Source organism: Meriones unguiculatus, chromosome 16 (genome assembly GCF_030254825.1).
Source record: "Meriones unguiculatus strain TT.TT164.6M chromosome 16, Bangor_MerUng_6.1, whole genome shotgun sequence".
Classification (NCBI taxonomy): Eukaryota; Metazoa; Chordata; class Mammalia; order Rodentia; family Muridae; genus Meriones; species Meriones unguiculatus.
This window is the reverse complement of record NC_083363.1, coordinates 23950908-23970924: the sequence shown is the minus strand read 5'-3', so window position 1 is coordinate 23970924 and position 20017 is coordinate 23950908. Positions and strand designations below refer to the sequence as shown.

The 20017-nt window shown below is 52.5% G+C and overlaps 1 protein-coding gene across 1 annotated transcript in view; it reads right to left on the bottom strand.

The window, feature by feature from the left end:
• The window catches only part of Col13a1 (collagen type XIII alpha 1 chain), a 71672-nt gene that overhangs the window by 20895 nt on the left and 30760 nt on the right, over positions 1-20017 (bottom strand). Inside the window, exons 16-29 of the mRNA XM_060369474.1 lie at positions 15697-15741; positions 14430-14462; positions 13684-13710; positions 10857-10910; positions 9766-9852; positions 9160-9213; positions 8028-8072; positions 7634-7702; positions 6794-6817; positions 4364-4426; positions 3428-3472; positions 3001-3144; positions 2367-2465; positions 788-832 (exon numbers count right to left, since the gene is read on the bottom strand). Coding sequence (XP_060225457.1) covers positions 788-832; positions 2367-2465; positions 3001-3144; positions 3428-3472; positions 4364-4426; positions 6794-6817; positions 7634-7702; positions 8028-8072; positions 9160-9213; positions 9766-9852; positions 10857-10910; positions 13684-13710; positions 14430-14462; positions 15697-15741 — 834 coding nt within the window. The remainder of the gene's footprint in view (positions 1-787; positions 833-2366; positions 2466-3000; positions 3145-3427; positions 3473-4363; positions 4427-6793; positions 6818-7633; positions 7703-8027; positions 8073-9159; positions 9214-9765; positions 9853-10856; positions 10911-13683; positions 13711-14429; positions 14463-15696; positions 15742-20017) is intronic.

Genomic DNA, 20017 nt, shown 5'->3' with positions numbered 1-20017 from the left:
ACTAGCTTATTAGCCTAAGGATTTTAATCCCTTCCTTCTTGCTAGGGACATTGTCTGTTTCCAATTTTGACTTGGAATACTTCTGGAGGGAACATTTGTGTGTTTAATGCTCGTCCAGAATTTAGGATCACTTCTTCAGGGTGCAATCCATTCTTAAATAAGGAACAGCAGTAGTGTACAATTAGGTTTGTTTCACTTGAGTCAGATGGGGCTGGTGACATTAAAGGGTGACGAGCCAGGGGAGCTCGCAGGGGACCATAAAGCTTGGTGGTCTCTCGCTTTGCTCTGGGTGGCTAATGGGCTGCCCAGGCCTTCCTGCCAAACATCCTTCGCTCCCATCTCCAAGATCTCTTGCTTCTCCTGTACAAACATGCACAGCGCTCTCAACTTCCGCACAGCCTGTTTCCATACTGATTTCTTGTTCCTCACCCTTCTTCTCCCCGTCTGTTACACCTCTCAAAGAATCTCGCCCCTCTGGAAAGCATTCCCTTGAAGCTTTGTAACGAAGTCCTATGTTGCTGTTTAGAACCTGCCCAAATGGCTCAACCTCTGTGGCATGGGCCGGGTGGTTGCACTTTCTTCCTGTGTCCTCTGTAGCCTCAGGGTGGTCTCTGAGTACTGCAGAAACTGGGCAGTTCAGGGCAGCTTTGGGGCTCAGTAACCCCGACAGCTACCCAGTTCCCAGCCTTCCCCAGTCAGAGATGCTAAGCAACTTGGAGAAGAACTGGTATTTCTATTGTGACCCTTGTCAGAAGATCACCCAGAAGGAAGAGCAGGGCCGACTTACCTCTGCTCCCGGGTCACCTTTCTCCCCAGCTTCTCCTTTCTCTCCCTGTGGGTGCAAAAACAGTGTGAGAGCTGGTAGCCAGGAGGTTGGCCACAGTCCACCCTCACATCTGTGACAAGCTACAGAGATGAGGCTGCTGGGTAACTAGCCTGCAGGACAGTGGAGCAAGATGGCAGCATGACAACCATCTTCAAGACTCTAAGACTAGCGGTAGGAGAAGTTGGAATGAAAATGCTGTATTTGGTTCCTGTAGCAGACTAGCTGCAGGATGGAACTGTGACTTTTTTCTCAGTCTTGAAAGAGGAAATGTGGCATCATGATGCCTGCCATTCCTGTGACTATCTTATCACATACATGTGTTGTACATAGGAAAATATAACACATGCTAAGACATACCATACTTATATACACAGAGACAGTTGTGCACATGGTTCTGTCTTGCTAGTTCTAAACTCTTGCTAACCTTCAAGAAGTGAGGTGAACTGCACCCGTGGGGAGGGGCATGTGGCGGGGAGCTAGGGGGCTCAAATCTCATCAACATCTAGTGATTTGGAAGAGGACCACAGGCTCCAGGTCAGAACACAGACGGTCACTGATTTGGCTGTGGCCTTGAGACCCTGGTTGGGGAATCCAACTCTGACAGGGCCTCGTCTCCTGAGCTGCAGGATATACGTAATGATAAAGGTGGGTCATCTTAGGTGGCTCTTTCTGATGGTTTATGGTACATTGATAGGAAGTGAATATAGCTTGGATCCCACAGCCTCAGGGGTGGGGAAGGAGCTAGCTGGGGAGGCAGAAAAGGCAGAGACCACACCGGGCCCAGAGGCTCGGCTTCTGCCTGAGAAGTAGGTACACTGAGAGGCTGTGAGCCACCTACCTGCCTGACCTTGCTAGGTGTCATTTCAGGGGTCCACTGAGTCACAAATCTAACCTCTGAGGTTCTTTCTCCTTTTTTGTGTTTGTGTGGGTGTCCTGGAGTGTGGGTGTATTATTGTGTTGTAGTGGGGGTATGTTGGTGTGTGTATGTGTGTGTGTTAGTGCATTGGTATGCAGCAGTGTGGATGTGCCGGTGTGTTGGGATATTGGTACGTGTGTGTATGGGTGTGTTGGTGTGTGGGAGTGTGCATGTGCTGGTGTGTTGGTGTATCAGTGGTGGGTGAATGGGTGTGCTGGTGTGTGGGTAGAGACAGAATGTCCACCTCAAGTGTTCCCCAGGTGCCTGCCTTGTTTGCTGCTCACTCTCCCTGTTTTTCGGGGCTACCTGAGGCTCACTGATTAAGCTAGGCTGGCTGGACTGCACGCTGTGGGGCCGGCCTGTCTCCTTTAGTTCTAAGAGGGGAATTTCAAGTCCAAGTCCAGCACTCTTGGGCTAAGAAGCGCCTGAATATAGAAGCCGCTGCACTGGGGCTTCTATTAGGATCCAATCAGGAGTCCAGGCCAGCTGACAGGCCCAGGCTAGTGTAGCCTAGCATGTGCCAGGCACTCTGAGGCTGTTGGCCCCAGTGAGGAGTCCCCTGCTCCTGCACCCTCATCTGCAGCTGCCTGTGGTCACCCTGGACACCCGGTCCTCTCGCCTTACTGTGAATCCCGGGAGCCCGATGGGCCCAGGCAATCCTGTCGCTCCAGGCCTCCCTTCATCACCTGGTTCTCCTTTCTCCCCAGTTGGGCCATCTAGACCCTACAGATCGACAAAGATCTCTGTCAGTGAAGTTCAGAGTCATCGCACTGAGCAAGCGCGCCCACCTATGGCATGCACACATGCGTGAGTCCCCTTCCTCCAAGGATGAGTGCTCAAGGGTGGTGCCATTCCACACAGCACTACTGAGGCTTAGAGAGCGCTCCTCAGCTAAGTCAGCAGCCCAGCTGGACTGGGCAGGGGGGCCTTTCCACTCATGCAAGCTCTTCTGATTCAGGGCTTCCACATGCTCCAGGAGAGGCAGGCTCACATCCCTGCCTGTCTTTTTCAGCACTCAGTGAGAGGTCAAGGAAAGGCATTGCTATCCCCATCTTAAAGATGGGAAACTGAAGCAAGGCTCAATGCTTTCCCAAGGACACAGATGAGGTCAGCACAGGACTCCAGCCTTCATAAAGCAAGTGGCATGGCAGTCAGCAGCAAGTGACCCTTGGGTCTCTGAACTTGAGAGCAGTGGCATGCAGAGCCCGTGTCAGAAAGGAGGTGGTGCATGCAAAGTGCCAGCTGCCCAGACACTCACCGGTGGGCCTGCTTGTCCTGTCTCCCCTTTCTCCCCTGGACTCCCTGGGGGTCCGACCTCTCCCTTCATTCCTGGAGGCCCGTCCTTTCCAGGGGGTCCTTGGGGGCCAGCAGGCCCCATGTCTCCTGGTTTTCCTCGAGGTCCCTATACAAACATCAATGGCACTTCTTAGGGACATTAAATTGAAATAAGAGGAGGAAGAGAGAGCCATCAGAAAAGGCTTGGTGGTCAAGAGACTGGGTTCACTGGCACTGGATGGATGGTGCTGATAAAGATATCCCCAGGTGGGCTCTTCCAAGATACATCTGGAAGCTCTCCTCCCTGTCCTCCTTACTTGCCCTGGCTGGGCTTGCTCCTGAGTCCGCCTGCCCAAGCTCCCAGGGTAAGAACCACTTTTAGAATCCTTGCTGTAGACACGGTTGCTTACCTTGTCTCCATCATGTCCTGGAGGGCCTGGCAGTCCAATCTCCCCCTGCAGCAGTGGCAACAAATAGTTTAGAGCAGAAACACCAATGCTTATCTCCTTGGTACCCTGGCCCCAGAGCTTCTGGAAGGTACACCTTTGGTTGCCTTGGCGTCACAGATCAGGACCCCAAATTCTGGTGGCGATGGGAGCTGAGCATGCTGTGACCCATGTTTTAGCCACAGTCTCATGATGCTGTGTCTGAGAGCCCTGAATGTCCCATGGCTCCTGGTTACCTCAGCTGAATCATCCTGTCCTCTTTGCCTAGGAGGAGCTCTCTCTTATCAACTTGACAGCAACCTTAGACCCTTTTATATTAGGGGTGGGTTGGGAAAGGGTGTGGGAAGATGATGTAGGAAGGAGCAAGCGAATGAGGCTGCCAATTCTGCTGGAAGGGTCTCGAGTGACTCCCTGGAGAAGTATGTCTGGAGGAGGGCAGGCTCTCAGAGGAAGAGGACAGAGGGGGAAACAAAAGGTTTCTTCTAAGAAAAGCAGAGGAAAGAGTGGGTAGAGGTTTAGGATAATGGCAAAGGCACTGAGTGAGGTGGTTGAGAGCTGGAAAGCTGGTTTGGTGGCTGTGACCTGGGGTATGTTCTAGATCCCACTCTATCTGAGTTTTCTGGAGCACAAGACCCAAGACTAACTACCAGGGAAGAATGGCAGAGCTTGAGTCTGTGAGTAAAGGGACTGGAGTGTGTGGTAGCGCTTAGGGTACAGAGAGGAATTACAGGGAAGTGTGGTGGTCCTGGGAAGATATTGGGGTCACAGAATGTAGGGAGGCCCCGTGGTCATTTGCTCAGAATGCATCTTCCCTTCAGCATCTTAAACACTTCATAGTGTCCCGTTGCCCCCAATTCCCTCACATCCCCAGTCCCCACCCTCCATCAGGGCAAGTTTTACCCTTTGGCCTGGAGTCCCTGGAGGTCCAGGTGGGCCTGCTTGTCCAGGAAGGCCAGGAGGCCCCTAGGAAGGAAAGAAAGCGCATTCAAGCAGAAGTGCTGTCACTAGAGGGCTGTATGTGGGGCTGGTTTACAGGAGTCAGTAAAGGGCACTTTTTGGTGTTTATTTTTTTCGAGATAGGGTTTCTCTGTGTAGCCCTGTCTGTCCTGTACTCACTTTGTAGACCAGGCTGGCCTCAAACTCAGAGATCCGCCTGCCTCTGCCTCCCAGAGTGCTGGGATTATAGGCATGTGCCACCATTCCCGCTGTCACCTTCAAACATAGCATTTCCTCAGCTCTGTTTGTGTTTTGTGTGTGTCTGAATGATAGGGCCTCATACAGTTCAGGCTGGCCCTGAACTCATGATAAGAGTTGAGGCTGGTCTTGAACTTCTAATCCTACTGCCTCTACCTCCGTATGTACACCAGGATGCCTGATTTAATGCAGTGCTGTAGACTGAAGCCAGGGCTCTGTGCATGCTAGGTGAAACTTTAACCAACTGAACTACATCCCCAAAGCCTTTGGTTTTTTTTTTTCCCCAAAGTAAATAACATGGGGAACACTGGTGTGTTTGGGTAGTAGTAAAAGTAGAGAGAGAACGTGACTTTTCCTGACAGGGAAGAGCCAACCATGGAAGTATCTGTAACAGGCAAAGTCACAATTTGTCCACATGATGGCTCTCAGCAGGGGATGCAACCAGCCCTGACCCAGGCCATGACAGATTAGGCACATTATGTTGTGAAAAGAGGCCAGAGTGACATGCATACACTGTGATGCATGTCAGTGGACAAATTGCATGTGCAATTTGTCCACATGATGGCTCTCAGCAGGGGATGCAACCAGCCCTGACCCAGGCCATGACAGATCAGGCACATTATGTTGTGAAAAGAGGCCAGAGTGACATGCATACACTGTGATTTCGGCGATCTGGGCTGGGGTGGGTGTTTCATGACTGTCATGGCTCCCGGGGAACTTCCTGTGCCTCCCGATGGCACCTACACGCCATACACATTGTAATGGGTACATTTCTCTGTAAGCTATCTCACAGAATATGCTACTTCCAGGAGACTTTTTCTTCACAACAGCCACTGTGTGCATGTGTCTGGTGGTGGGGGTGAGTGTCTTGTGGGCGTAGGTAGGCGCATGCGTGTATGGAGGCAGAGGATCAGCCTGCTGTCTTCCTTGGTTGCTGTGCAACTTGTGTTTGTTTTTGAGACAGGGTCTTCATTGGCCTGGATTTCACCAAATAGGCTAAGGTGGCCAGGAAGCCTCAGGGACCCACCTGCCTCCTCCTCCCGAGAGCTGGGAATATGAGGTCATAAGGTCATATCACTGTGTCTGGCTTCAAAAAGAGGAGAGAGAGAGAGTATGTGTGTGTGTGTGTGCGTGTGTGTGTGTGTAGTCACAAATACACATACAGCATGAATGTTGAGGTCAGGGGATGACTTTGAGGAATTGGTTCCCCAGACCCCCATGGTTCTATGGATGAAATCCAGGTCGCCAGTCTTGTATAGTAAACACCTTTACCTGCTGAGCCATCTCCCTGGCCTAACACTTGGCTTTTTATATGGGTTCTGGGGATAAAACTTGGGTCCTTGTCCTTATGTTCAAAAGTCCAGCAATCATATTACTGACTGAGCTTATACCCCTACCACTAATGGTCTTTTAAAACTCATATATTTCAATGTTCCTAAATGAAATTCTTGGTTCCAGAACCTTGTGGTTTGTACCAATGTCCAGGGATGAGATGTTCCTGGAAATGGAGTTTGTTAGAGACAAGGTCTTGTAGGCGGCTCCAGAACTCACTACACAGACCAGTCTGGCCTTGAACTTGGGGTGATCCTCCTGCATCTGCCTTCTGAGTGTTAGACTACAGGTGTGAGCCACTTTGTGTGTTATGCTGCTCTGTACAGTGTTCCAATATTAGAGGAAATGAGACTTGCTCAGATCCAGAACTTTGGGTTCCTTCCCCCTCCACTGTGGAGCTGGAGACAGCTGTCACAACTAAGAATGTTTCCTTCAAGCTGGTCACTGGTCGGCACATGTGCAGAACCCAGCATGGAATTCCAGGGTTTTTCCAGACACAGATACTGAGATTGCAAAGACCGCTGCTACTCATTTCTCAGAGAGAGAGAGAGAGAAATGTAATGTACCCCTGGAAATGCTGTGAATAAAGCCCGGAGTTCATGTTGTGCCCATGTGAACCACTGTGCAGATGAGCTATCACTACTGAAAGCCCTGGCACAGCTCCTGCCCCTGTCCAGGCTTGGTGCTCCTTCTGCCTGGTAGGGTCCGGAAGCTCAGCACACGCCTCCAGAGATCAGAACTCTGGACTGTGCTCTTCATGCCCAGCCCAGTGCCTGAGGGAAACCAGGGAGGAAGGCAACTCACCATCAAGGCCAGTGTCCTGATCTCCTGAAACAAACAACAAAACAGTGCAATCAGCTTGAGAGCGACAGTCTCCTACTGCAGTCTCTTCTGCCTTCTAAAGGACGGAGTGTGGAGGAAGACACTCACAGACCAGCCCTGTGGCCCTCAGCCCCATGCCACCCTGCATCTCACAAAAGTTTGCTGCCTGGATTGAGAACGTATAGACGGGGCCTCCCAAAAGCCTGATGCTGTTCCAGGCTATTCCAGGTAGACTAGCCCTGCTTCCTATGGGGTTCGACCTCTCAGCCTCACACACCTTGGCAGTTCAAAGGAGCAATTCTTAACCAGGTGTAGTTTTGCCCCCAAGGAGAACCTTGGAACTATCTGGTTCTGACTAAGGATGGGGTGCTACCAGTCTAGTGGGTTGAGATGCATTAAAAATCCTTCAGCACACGGGGCTGCCTCTCCACTCACCACCACCATGATCCAGCAATGAATAACTGTGCCAAGATAGAGGCACCTATTTAAAAGAGGGGAGGCTCTTGACCTTGAAACAGGATGAAACCCTGACTTAAAGTTGACATATTTCAGGGAGGAAGTTGACCAGGTGAAGGGGGTACCCAGAGCCCTGATAGGTGACACTTTATGGGAACCAGTGTATTCCCAATGGGTCTTTGTTTAGCCAGAGCCAAGCATTTACCAGCTAGGCTAAGACATCAGGCCACCTGATGCCAAACAATGGGGCCATTTGCTTGGAGGCTCCACAGAGGCTGTCAGGAAGCAGGGGAACCACTCTTCTGGCATTGCAAAGGTGAAGGCTGAGGTCTGCCAGGACCTGCCTACAGAGGACAGCCCACTCACCTGAAGCGCCTCGTTGATGTTTCCATTGTAATCCACCATCTCCCCCTTGCCGGGTTCACCCTTGGAGCCCTAAAAGGCAGAGGAGTGTTCAGCCAGAGCCTGGGACAGGAGGGCCCTGAGGCCTGTAGCCCACTGTGGTGGTGCCTGTACCTGCCTAGACACAGGGTGGCATAGAGCACCCAGGGCTGTCTGTCAGGGTGCTGAGGCTTTGCAGAACAAACCAGCAGCCTGTGCTTGAGCATTTGAGACTAGACAGGCCCAGAGAGGGCTGAGTCCAGGCACCACGGCCATGCAGACCTCCATCCAAGGGCCAGCACACTCTTCCCTTACCACCCTCCAAGAGCTCAGGGTCAAGTCCCTTCATGCCATAACTCCAGGTGACAGATGAACGTACCTTGGGGCCAGCTGGTCCCTGTTCCCCAGCTGCTCCTGGCTGCCCCTGTTGCATGATAAGTAAGTGAAATGGACTGATGAGGATGGATGTAAGAACCCCTGATGTCCTCAGTGAGCTATGCTATAAGGGCCATGGCAGAGCCAAGAGGACACAAACCTCCCTGTTTGTTTCAGTGCAGGCTCTGCCCCCTTCCAGAGGCATCTCTGACGCCCATCCAATACTCTTCTTCCTTTGAGTTTGAGATTCTCGGGGTGGGGGTGGGGAGATGATGGGGGGGCTACTCCCTTTTCAATTAATGATGTTCCTTCTTTTCTGTCCCATGTCTGTCCCTTTGGCCATCTTTCCCCAGTTCCCTACACTGTGACGGGTATCCCGGATCTAGCCCTTTGTGTCTTCTGGTTTCTATGCCACAATGGTAGCGGAGATCATAGCCTGGTGTTCAGTGATTGCCACATGTGGTGCTTTTAGGGACCAATCTCCCCAGAACACAGGGGACCCCAGGGTGAAACCCAGAGGCCAGGAGTGTCAGGAGTGAACAGCTCAAGATCCTTCTAGCTGATGTCCTAGAGTGGACCAGGGGCTGGGGGTTGTTCCTACTGGACACAGGACCTAGTGATGTGGAATAGATGGGATGGTAGTGTCAGGCCACACATCTAGGTTTTTTTTTTGGGGGGGGATGTCAACTTAGAAGAAAAACACAAAGTCAAAGATAGAGGGAAGGCGAATGCTTTGTCAGCTCAGATGACCTGCCATTGCCCCTGAGGATCTGCTGTCTGTGTCCCTCCCACCTCAGCATTTTGGTTATCGTGTGCCTGTGAAGGAGGCAGGGGCAATCTGGACAGGAGGGAGTTCTCTGTCTGGTTCTGCGGTGTGAGCAGCAACTGCAGTGAGTTCAGACTCATTTCTCCGATGAAGTGTCCTATTCTCCAGGAAGGCGTTTCATGCCCATTGTCTCATCAGATGGATCTCTGAGATACAAGTTAATCATAAAAGATGGAATCCAGGAGTCGTAGCTGGCTAGCTTGGGATCAGCATTGGGGTTCACTTGGCTAGGGATGGTTGGCTTTCTGAGCTGTGTTTGAACACCCAAGACCACCCTTACCTCGCAGCACCTGACTGTGGGGGACACTACCTTTTCTCCTTGCTGTCCTGGGGGCCCAGCCTGGCCATCAACACCAGCTTCTCCCTGGGAAGAAGAGAGAGGAGGTGAGGACAAGCAGAGCAGCTGGGTTAGCTGCTAGAGAGCCAATGAGTCAGTTGGCAAGACACCCCTACCAGGTCCTGCCTGCTTGGGCAACGGAAGGGGGTATAAAGGCCTTGGGAATGGGGTGGGGGAAGAGATCTCTAGCAGTCCAGGATGGGCTGTGTCGGAAGAAGAATGAAGGCAAAGGCCAACTTGGCACTTCTCTTTGTAGTACTGGAAAATGGACCAGAGTTTGGGAACACAACCAACTCTCCTTCCAATGGTGGCTAGTCATCCTCAAGTCCCCCCTTGAGACTGAAGCTGTGGTGACCTCATGACCTATGACTCCAGCCCTACGAAGAAGCAAGAGGTGGTGGTTGTATCGTGGTTGTGTCTGGCAAAGCCGCAGCTCCTGCTGGGTTAGGTTGAAACTGTTCTATGATGCCAGAAAGGTAGCAACCACACTCGCTTGGCACCTTACCCTCCCGGTTCTGTCTATCTGCCCCTCCTTGCAGCTCCACATCTCTCTTGACACAGATGCCAGGAAAGACTCACCTTTGGCCCAGGGGGTCCAGGGAGCCCTGGAGGGCCAGGCTCCCCCCTGCCTCCTCCAATGGCATTGCCAGAATCACCTTTTTCTCCCTGGGAATGGAAAACAGAAATTACATCACCGGCTTCACAAGCCAGTTGGTTGACTCCTGTCCAAGAAAGAAGAGCAGCAGGCAGGATGCAGCCCTGAGGCCAGGCCAACTGTAAGGCTTGGTTTCTTCGTCAGCCCTGCTGTGGGACCACCATAATATTGGTGATTTCGACAGGTGGTGGGGGCACAAATCGCACTGGGGCCTTGAGCAGTGAGTGTTCTTGGGTGGGTTGAGACTGCGGTGTGACAGGAAGCCTTGCCTGTCCCTTCAGTCTTAGATGCTCAAGAGTCTCTGGCCCTGGCTCTCCTGGGGGGCTCTCTAATGTAGCTCTCCCCAGACATACTGGACCCCAAGTCTTTTTAAAATGACTTGACTTTAAAAAATAACTTTAAGGAACCTCAGCAGATATAACTTAGTTGGTAATGTGCTTGTCTCACAAGCTCAAGGACGAGAGTCTGGATTCCTAGTGCCCCTGCCCATCCCCCGACTACAGTGAAAAGCTGGATACATGGCATGCATTAATAATCCCAGTGCTTGGGAGGCAGAGGCAGGCAGATCCCTGAGGCTCACAAGCCAACCACCCCATAGAGAAACACAGTCTCAAAAAAAAAAATGTAGTAGACATCCCTTGAGGAACGACAACCAAGTTTTAATCGCCAGCCTCCGTGTTTAAGCACCCATGTGCGCCATGCATAGGAGCACACACAGGAACACACACGTACTTATGAATGCAGATAAATAAAGAATTTAAATGGCTTCAAATGAGCTGACTTTCAGAGCCTGTGGGCAGGCTTTCTAGAACCTGCACAAAGAAATCCAAGCCAGGTCTCACAGCTACTGGATTCCAAAAACTGGTGCATTCATGGACCATCTGGGCCTATCTTGTGCGACACATGTCTCAACCTGGCTGTGTTCCAGCTGTGTCCCCTAGTCTGGCAATGTGCAGGCCCAGGGGGACACCGAGGCTTGCAGAGAGCCCACTGCTGAAAATGGGTACCCACCTACCTTCTGCCCCAGGAGGCCGGAGAGCCCAGGCGAGCCTGTAGCCCCCTTCTCGCCCTACAGAGAGAGGGGACAGGGTTAAAAACAGCTTGTTCAGGATGTCTGTGAGGCAGCACCCCTACCCTCTTAGCATACTGCTCCTTGGCTCTTGTCTATCAGCCTCTCCTGGGGCCTCCACCCTGACTGGTACTTTCCTGAGGCACTTCACATGGGCAATGAGTCACCCCTGCTCTCTTCCATGTGAGCCTGGCTCTTAGGGTTCTCAGGATGGAGAGAAAACACTGCCCACAGTCCACAGCTGAGTCCCCGTCTCCCGGGAGCCCCTGGGAGGCGGAGGAGAGCAGTATGGAAAGCCAGAGCTTGGGAACTCCCCTCTCTGCTCTTCTTCATGTCTTTGCCCCAGCACCGGCCCCTGTCTTTTCTGTCACCCCCTCCCCCTACCTCTAGACAGAACTCATACACCAGAACGTCCTTTTTGAGAAGCTTGGGCCAAATTGTGTGTTCCAGGAGAGTTTGGCGTTGAAGTCCTAACTTTTAGTACTTCAGAAAATGACTTTCTTTTCTTTTTCTTTTTTTTTTTTTTTAAATAGGGTCATTGAAGGTCAGTTACGATCAAATGTGAAGGGAATCACGCTGGAGGACATCATAGAACCGGGAAGTCTGGAGACCGTCAGAGAGACACACAGATGCTATGTGAGGTGAAAGCAGGCAAGGTGATGCTTCTGCAAGCTGAGGGAACATGAAGACTGTCATAAACTCTCAGAATGCGCTCCTCTCCTAACCCTTTGGGCTTTTGGCCTCTAGGGCTGCTAGAGGATGCAAGTTTTTCTGTCCAATACACATAGTCTGTGGATTGCTGGTGCAGAACTCCCTGACCGGGCTTTGTCTGGTGTTAAGGAACTTGCCTATCTGTCCCCTACAGCATGAATCTGAGTTTTGTAGGGTTACCTGAACCCAAGCTCCATTCTACAGGGGGAGGCAGCCTGCCCCATGACATAGGTGGCTGTGGACAGCCTTTTACTGAGCTAATGACATAGCCAGTCTCACCAAGTTCCCCCATGGTCCACCTTTTAGGATACAGTCCTCCGTTTGCCACCACAGTTTCTGCATGAGTCAGCATGGCTGTCATAACAAAGTACCATTGCTGGGGGTGGGGGCTGAGATAGCAGAAGTCCAGCCTATGCCAGTATGCCAGCTGGGTTCCCGTGCAAGGGAGAAGGGAAGGGCTCTCTGTCTTGTAGACGGCTGCCTTCTGTCTGGGCTCTCACTTGGCAAAGAAGAAGATTATCTCTCTTTTGCTGTTGAGGCCACCGATGATGTCAGATTAGGGCCCCACCCTTGTGACCTCATTTAACCTTTGTCAGCCCCTAACAGCCCTGCTCTCTAGTGCAGAGACCTCAGGATCTGGGCTTCGGGATATGACTTTGGGAGGGCATAGTTGAGTCCACAGCAGTGCCCAGTGGCAAATGCACCCCACCAGCAGAGAGTTTGATGCAGGTTAGCATTGGCATTCTTGCCTCTGTAGTGAAGAGTGTAGGAATCTGATTCCTACACAGGAGAATATGATTTGGGGGTCCCGGGGCCACAGTATCAACGGTATTTCCATTTGGAGCCATGAAGGATGCCACACCAGTCTCTAGGTGTCGTGTGACTGCTGCTTGCCCTTGGGGACAGGCTGCCTGGCAAGCCGGCATGAAGACAGATAAGGAGGCAGAGAGAGCCAAGCAGAGCCTGGTAAGACGAGCAGGGGTGGGGAAAATGAAGGAAAGCCGTAAGGACTGCCCCTGGGCTTTAGCCTGAGCAACCCCAACAGCAGGACCAGAAGGGGCAGGTCCTACCTACAGGCAGGCCTAGCCACAGAGATAGCGAGGTGGGGTCCCTGCCCCTGATATCCCTGGCAGCCAAGGACTTCTGGAGGGCTTTGTGTCCCCATGTTTGATGGTGCATGCCACATTCTCTTCTTCCACAACATGCCTACCCAGCACAGCAGCTACAGGCTGGGGCCCCATGGCCAATGTCCCCTGAGGCCTTTTGTCCTAGCCTCTGTCCTGCTCACCTAGCACACCTGGAACCCTGGCTTCCCTGCATCTCTCTTGGGGAAAGTCACTGATAAATGGACAGGGTGCTTGGGGCAGGGAGGTGAGGTGCAGCCAGAGTTCCCGGGCAGCTGCCCTCGGGCTCCTATCAAACAGGTGTTCAGGGTTATGGTACTGCATACTATATTTAGGATTTCCTGGGGCACATTTAGTATATCCAACACCCCCCACCCCCCATGTTCACACACAGGGCTCACATCAAAGAAACCTGAGTACTGGGGATTGAACTTAAGGCCTCCAGCACGCCAGGTAAGTACACTACCACTGAGCTATACCCTTGGCCCTCTGAGAGAAAGTCTTGCTAAGTTCAACCGTCTTGACTTGAATTTGGGATGTTCCTACCTCACCCCCTAAGTAGGCAAGATTCTAGGCTTGGGTCACCTAGCCTGGCTCTCTGGAAGTAATTTTCAAGTTAGTTTAACGTTTCTGTCATGCTACATCCCTTATTGTTCTAGATAAGAAAAGACACTTGTAAATGCAAGGGACAGTGTATCGTGTGCCCCTCCCCTCCCCCACCCCAGCAGCTGATCAGGAGAGAGGAAGGTCCTTGCAGTGAGTTCCTGACTGAAGGACTCAGCCAGTGCCTCCCTAACACACACACACACACACACACACACACACACACACACACACACACAGCTGGCCTCAGGGGCCCAAATGGTGACCCCTGTCAGCCTCCTCCCACCGCCAGTCCCATTTCTCTATGTCCCACAGGATTCCCTTTCCATCAATACCTTGGCTCCTGGAGTTCCTGGATCACCCTGTGTGGGAAGAAAGAAGACATCCGTGAAGAGAGGAGAGAGGCAAAGCAGGAACAAGAGCCCCCTGCCTTGGCAGAGAGGGAGAAACCCCAGGACAAGAACCTTCTGAGAAGCTGCTCCTGAGGGTCTCATTTCCCCCCTAGAACAATGGTTCTCAACCTCCCGAATGCTGTGACTCTTTACGACAGTTTTCCATGCTGTGGTGGCCCCAACCATAAAATTATTTTTGTTGCTTCCTCATAACTGAAATTTTGCTACTGTTATAAACTGTAAATATCTGTGTTTTCTGGTGGTCTTGGGCAACCCCTGTGAAAGGGTCATTTGACCTCAAAGTGGTCATGACCCACACATTCAGAAACACTACCCCAGAAGGGTGAGCAGGTTAATGGCATCTCAGGAGGACGTGGGAAGGGGTGGTACCCGTGAGCAAAGATCAACACTGGGCACTTCTCCTGCCGAGATGCTTCCATGGTGCCCACTGGCTTAGTTAGGGGTTCAGGGCAAAGGTGTTGGCCCTCCTCTCAGAGGCTTCAGAAACCCACGGCAGCTAGTTCTGGAGCAGCGGACTAAGGAGGCCCTGAGTGGAGGCTGCACACCTGGCTGAAATCTCTGTCCTGACCTTAGTCCAGCTGCCATGCTGCTGAGCCCCTGGGCCCCAGCTCTGTGGTTTCATGACACAGTTTTATCTTGTCCCTGACATAGTGACAGTGTTTACCTACCTTCATCCCAACCACGGCTATCCCAGGAGACCCCTGATATAGAGAGAGAGGAAAAAAAAAGGTATGAAGGTTTCTGAGGTCAGAGGCAGCTCTGCCTGGCCTTAAGGCCCACTCATTTCTGCTGACTGATAGCCAGTACCTCCCCAGAGTGCGGGAGATGTTAGCAGCTGAGCTGGGCACCCCAGGAGTGCACCTGGGGATGAAGAGTGGGTTTTCAGGGACTTCACTGGGATGTATGGTGGGGACAGTGAGGCTTGGGCTAGGCCCCTGTGCTCAAAGTGTGGAGACTGTCAAGCAATACCATAGGAAGGCATTGGGTTAATCCTATCCATGGCTCTCCAGACCCCGCCCTCATGAACTGGAAGTAAACCCCACCCCTTCTTTTTGTGTGTGGTATGTGTGTGTGCGCGTGTGCGCACATGTATTTGTAGGGGTATGTGCCCATGTAGACACATGTGGAGGCCAGAGGTCAGGGTCAGGTTCAGGGTCAGGTTCGTCCTCTATTGCTCTCTACCTTACTTTTTGAGATAGGGTCTCTTGCTGATCCTGGCACTCACTGGTTGTTTAGACTGGCTGGTTGGCAAGCCTATAGGACCCTCCTGTTTCTTCTTCCAAGTGCTGGCATTACAGGCAGGTACCACCCCATTTATGTGGATGCTGAGGATCCGAACTCAGTCCTCATCATTGCAGTTACACAGTAAGCTCTTCACTGAGCCGCGACCCCCGCTCCTTTTTAAAAAAAAAAAAAAAAAAAAAAAAAAGACAGGCTTTCCTGTAGCACAGGCTGTCTTTGAACTGGATATATATTCCAGGATGGCCTTGAACTCCTGATCCTTCTGCCTCCACCTCCCAAGGGCTGGGATTCCATGGGATTACCCCCAACACCTGGTTTAAGAAACTCATTTTCATTTTTCCCCAAGAGCACATACTTCGAGGTAAAAATGTTGTTCAAAGTGCCACTTTGAGGAGCCCAAGTGGAGGCTGTTGGGGCTCTTGTATTTTCTTGGGGTCTCAGGACCACACTACTCAGCTGATAGCTGAGGAGGATTTTCATGATCTAGAAAGCTTAGGCGATGGTTGGAGCCAGTGGCTCCACCTGCTCATGTGAGACAGGATATACAGAAACAGGAATGGAGAGGGTAGAGGGGGGAAGTGTGTACCTCGTGTTCCCAACAGGTTGTGTGTGAGAAGGAAGGAACCCGAGAAGGAACTAAGATTCCCAGAGTTTGGGAGAGGAACAGGCACAGGGACAGGGAGGGATGGGTACCTTGGCTCCGTGCTTGCCTGGCATCCCGGGCATGCCCCGCTCTCCCTGGGAAGTGAAACACGAGAAACCATAAGAAAAAGACCAGACTCAGCATCATGGCCTGAAATCTAAAGCATCGAACCCTCTATGAATTCTGAGGATCCTGCCACGGTAGCAGCCACATGGGCCGCTCTCCTCAGTTCTATGGCACCATCTTACAGGAAGACCCAAGTCACAGGTGTAGAGCAGAAAGGTAGAGAAACAAAGAGAGAGGGGGTTAGGGAGTTGAAAATAATAACACACACACACACACGGGGAGTTAGAACTTAGCCAGGGAGAGGTGAACTGGATATGCAGGTGAGGATGACCTTGAACAAGTCTTTCTGCCTCCACCACGATGGGCCTGAAGTCAGGGCTGTGACAAGAGCAGCTAGGTGGCTATTTACCTACTACAGACCTGTCCTTCTCCCTGTGCTCCAGTTTTATACCCAGAAGCATGGTACCCAGTGGCAGGGCCAGACCTGAGCTTCTCTCCTTTATCCTCCCAAGCTCCCTGGGCTTATGAGCTGTTCATTTTTCTAGCCCTCCCCCCGACTTTGATCCTGCCTGGCCAGACACAGCAGCATGCTGCCGCTTTTCTGGCATTTGTGGGCAGGGCTGCACCATCTCAGCTCTGTCCCTCTTTACTTTCAATGTCTTCCTCTTCCCCGTGACCGGAGATCAACAGGAGGAAAGGGCACCAGGAAGGCAGTCATACCATCATGAGGTGGGCCAAGAGATGACGGCCAGTGACAAAAGGGGGCCAAGAGAAGGTGAATCAAGACTGTACTCCAATTGTCTAGGGGCGGGGGTAGCTCTGGCTTCATGCGCTGAGCCCTACATGGCACCCCAGTATGAGCGTGCAGCAGCACCCTGCCAGCAATTCTGGAGAGCCCAGACACACCGACTCCCACTGTAGCTCCCACCTGGCCATATGCTTCATGTGCGCAGGCTCTCGCCTGCTATCTCACAGGACAGTTCTGCCTTCCCTTCTGCAGACAAAGGCTAGAGTGACTCCCACCGTCTTCCTCCACGCTGGGCCTCCCAATTGGTATCTGCAAGTCTCCCAGCACACAGGCTAGATAATGAGGCGCCCAGCTTCACAGTCTCCACCGCCCACAGATAAAAGACACGGGGAATCCAGGGCTCTCAAGTCTGCCTCCATCCTAGTTTCCTGCTGCTGATAAACTACTGTGTTCCTAAAAGTGCCACCCACTTCCACAGCCTCATGGCTCTCTGCTGCTTCCCTTCACTGTCCCCACATCCCAGTGCTGGGTCCTCAACACAGCAGGGGCCACTTTGTATCTCCCACCCTCAGAACTGGCGATTGGACCCAGGACTTCATACATGCTAGGCAATTGTTTGCTCTTTGTTTGCTTGTTTGTTTTTTCGAGTCAGGGTTTCTCTGGGTATCCCTGGCTGTCCTGGACTTGATTTGTAGACCAGGTTGGCCTCAAACTCATGGAGATCTGCCTGCCTCTGCCTCCTCAAGTGCTGGAATTACAGGTGTAATTCCACCACCACGCCTGGCTAATTGTTTAAATCTTGAACTCTATCCTCATGGGATGTTTTTACTTTTAATCTTGAGATGGGGTCTCACCAAGCTGTGCAGTATGGCCTTGAGCTCACTTTGTAGCCCAAGCAGGATAGTGATCCTCCTTCCTCAGCCACTTCGCACTGGACATCTGTGTACACATTCACACCTATCCATGACAGAGACTGCAGCACATCTATCTTCTCTGAGCCTGAGGTGCCTGAGGTCTACAGAAGGCCCTAATCTTTATGTGCAAACACCGAGGACATGGCCTGCCCAGGGTGCCAGAGGGGTCCAGCCAGCACAGGCAGGTCTGCTCTGTGGCCAGCAGAGGGTGCAGGAGGACCTACCATCTTGGCCACAGTGGTCTTCAAGGCCCCTCAGGGTCCTTGGTGGTAGCACCCATCTCTAGGAGACCAGGGCTCCTGATAACATTCCAATGGACTCCACCATGCCGACTCAGCCAGAAGTTCTAGACAGAGTTCCCTGGTGTGTGCAGAGATGTCGGGATGTTGCCTTGGGAGGCCCCGGCTACTCAGAGGCTCCTGCTGTCTCTCTTCCCTTCTGTTTTCCTTAGCCTCCTGCAAGGTCTCTGAAATCCCTCGTCTCCCAAGTGTGGCGCCCGAGTGACTATTTCCCTCTCTGAGTCCATGTTTCTCCTCTGCACGGTGAACTCAGCCTAGAGCTATTCTCCTACCCAGCCCTGCCCTGGCGCAGCTCTTGGGAGGCAGATCAGCCAGAGCTGGAGAGGAGGTGCTCCCTCCAAAGTTCCAGAAGAAGGGCTCTCCTTAGGGAGTCTTAGCTTTAGGTAAAAGTCTAGGAGGGGGCACGGTGGGGTTCCACTGTTTCCCTTCTGAACCTCCAGGACAGCCAAGGACGCTGCTACTGGGGAGAGGCAGTCTGTGGCTGGAGGGCAGCACAAGAGGCCATGCACACAGTGAGGGCCCCGGGCTAACCCACACTGTCTTCAGCTCATGTTGGCTTGGCCTTGGGAAGACATGCCTGTGCAGACAAAAGTGCCAGTCGCCCATACTTCCTTCTAGGGAGCATTCCTCCTTAGGGAGCTGATCCACCTCTTCCCCCCCCCCTCGGTTGATCTTGGTCTAGGGGCCTCAGGACCTCCTTCCCTCCTGCCCTTTTGCTGGGCAGGAAGCAGGGGCGCCTGGCTGACCCCACACCAGGGCTCGCTCCACTCTCATTAGCCTCACTGCTCAGCTCCAGCCTAGGGGCTTGCCCTGTCTGACCTCTGGAGAGGCCAGAGAGCATTGCTCTCTGGATGGGGGTGAGGCATCCTTCAGGACCCAAGACTGTTTCAGAAGGTGGAGCAGGGGCTGGAATGGCCACAGCTGAAGGACAATCCACAGTGGCTGTGGCCTGCCTCTGTGACATGTAAGACTCCCTTTTCTATTGTCGTCTTGCAGTTTTCAGTCCCTAAGGTGCAGGTGGAACTGTGTTCTGCTTGGCCCCACTGGCTCGGAGCCATGCTTGGCTTTGTGGCTTGGATCTCACAGCTATTCAAGCCTATGGTCCTGATTCCTCTCTGCCTCTGTCTTCCTCTGGGAATGGGATCCCAGAGGCCCTGGAGGTGGGGTCGGGGCTCTTCACAACCTATCTGGACCATCCTGTGGCTGGGCAAGTGGGTGCTCCAAGTGTCCTGAAGGGTCTTGGCCCCTCTGCCCAGCATATGATGCATAGACTGTGATTCTAAGAAGCCAGCCACCCTTGGGGCAGTGGTGCTGGCTGTTTAACATGGTGCCAAGAAACAATGAATGAAAGCACAGGTGGGGAGTGGGGAAAACTGTGGCTCAGGAGACAAATGGGTGGTGAGGGCTGCACTAAATAACCTTGAAGGCCTGTCTTGGCAACTAGAGCCCCCCCATGGACCCCTACCCCCAGTATCAACAGGTTCTGTGTCCTTTGAAGTTTCTAAGTGGGAGGATCCATCCTTTCTAAAGATGACAGGATGGCACAAGCTTGGCCAGTGGGTGTGGCCTCCTAATTGGTGATTTACTGTTTGTTGAACAAGCTGCACAGGGACTTGGCAAGCAGTCTGTCTGGAGGGAGTCGGGGTGGGGCATCAATGTCAGCTCCACAGTCAAGCAAAGGGCCGGCAGGCTGGGGAGATGAATGGGTTTCCCTAACTTCAGGCCAGGCCTCTACTACAAGGGGTCAGTGAAATAGCATCTTTGTTCTCTGCAGGGGATGGGGTGGATTGCCTGGCTGAGAAGCTGAGAGGGCTGGGGAGTCCCACCCTGGGTTGGAAAAGCTGGAGAGATGAGGGTAGAAGACACAGCACTTTGTCCCAGGACATAGTTCTCAGTCTGTCCTTCCTGGAAAAAGGTGACTGAGTTCCTGTTATCCTGCTCAGAAGCAAAGACCGGAACCATGGAAATCTCAGGTCCTCCGGTAATTAGGGTCGGCAGGAAGTGATCCAGGGAATTCCTGGGTCGGGTGCCCCATTAAAGGCTCGGGGCTTTGGAAGGATGGCTGGCTTGTAATCGCAATTTGAGATCGGTTGATTGTGTACTCAGTAGTCAGTTCTCATTAATCTGTAGGCTTTGGAGGGCAGAGCAGAGCCCCAGAGGTCATGAAGTGGGGGCTGGGGGCTGGGATCCAGCCAGTCCCCTTGAGGCCGCAGATCTGGGGCCCATGTCTCCCTGTTCTTATCTACATCTATTTCAGGAATCTAGATGTCCTCATTGGGACTTCCCAACATTGACAGAGAATGCCGAGTGTCCTCTGCTGCTTGGAAATGCCACAGAGAGCTTG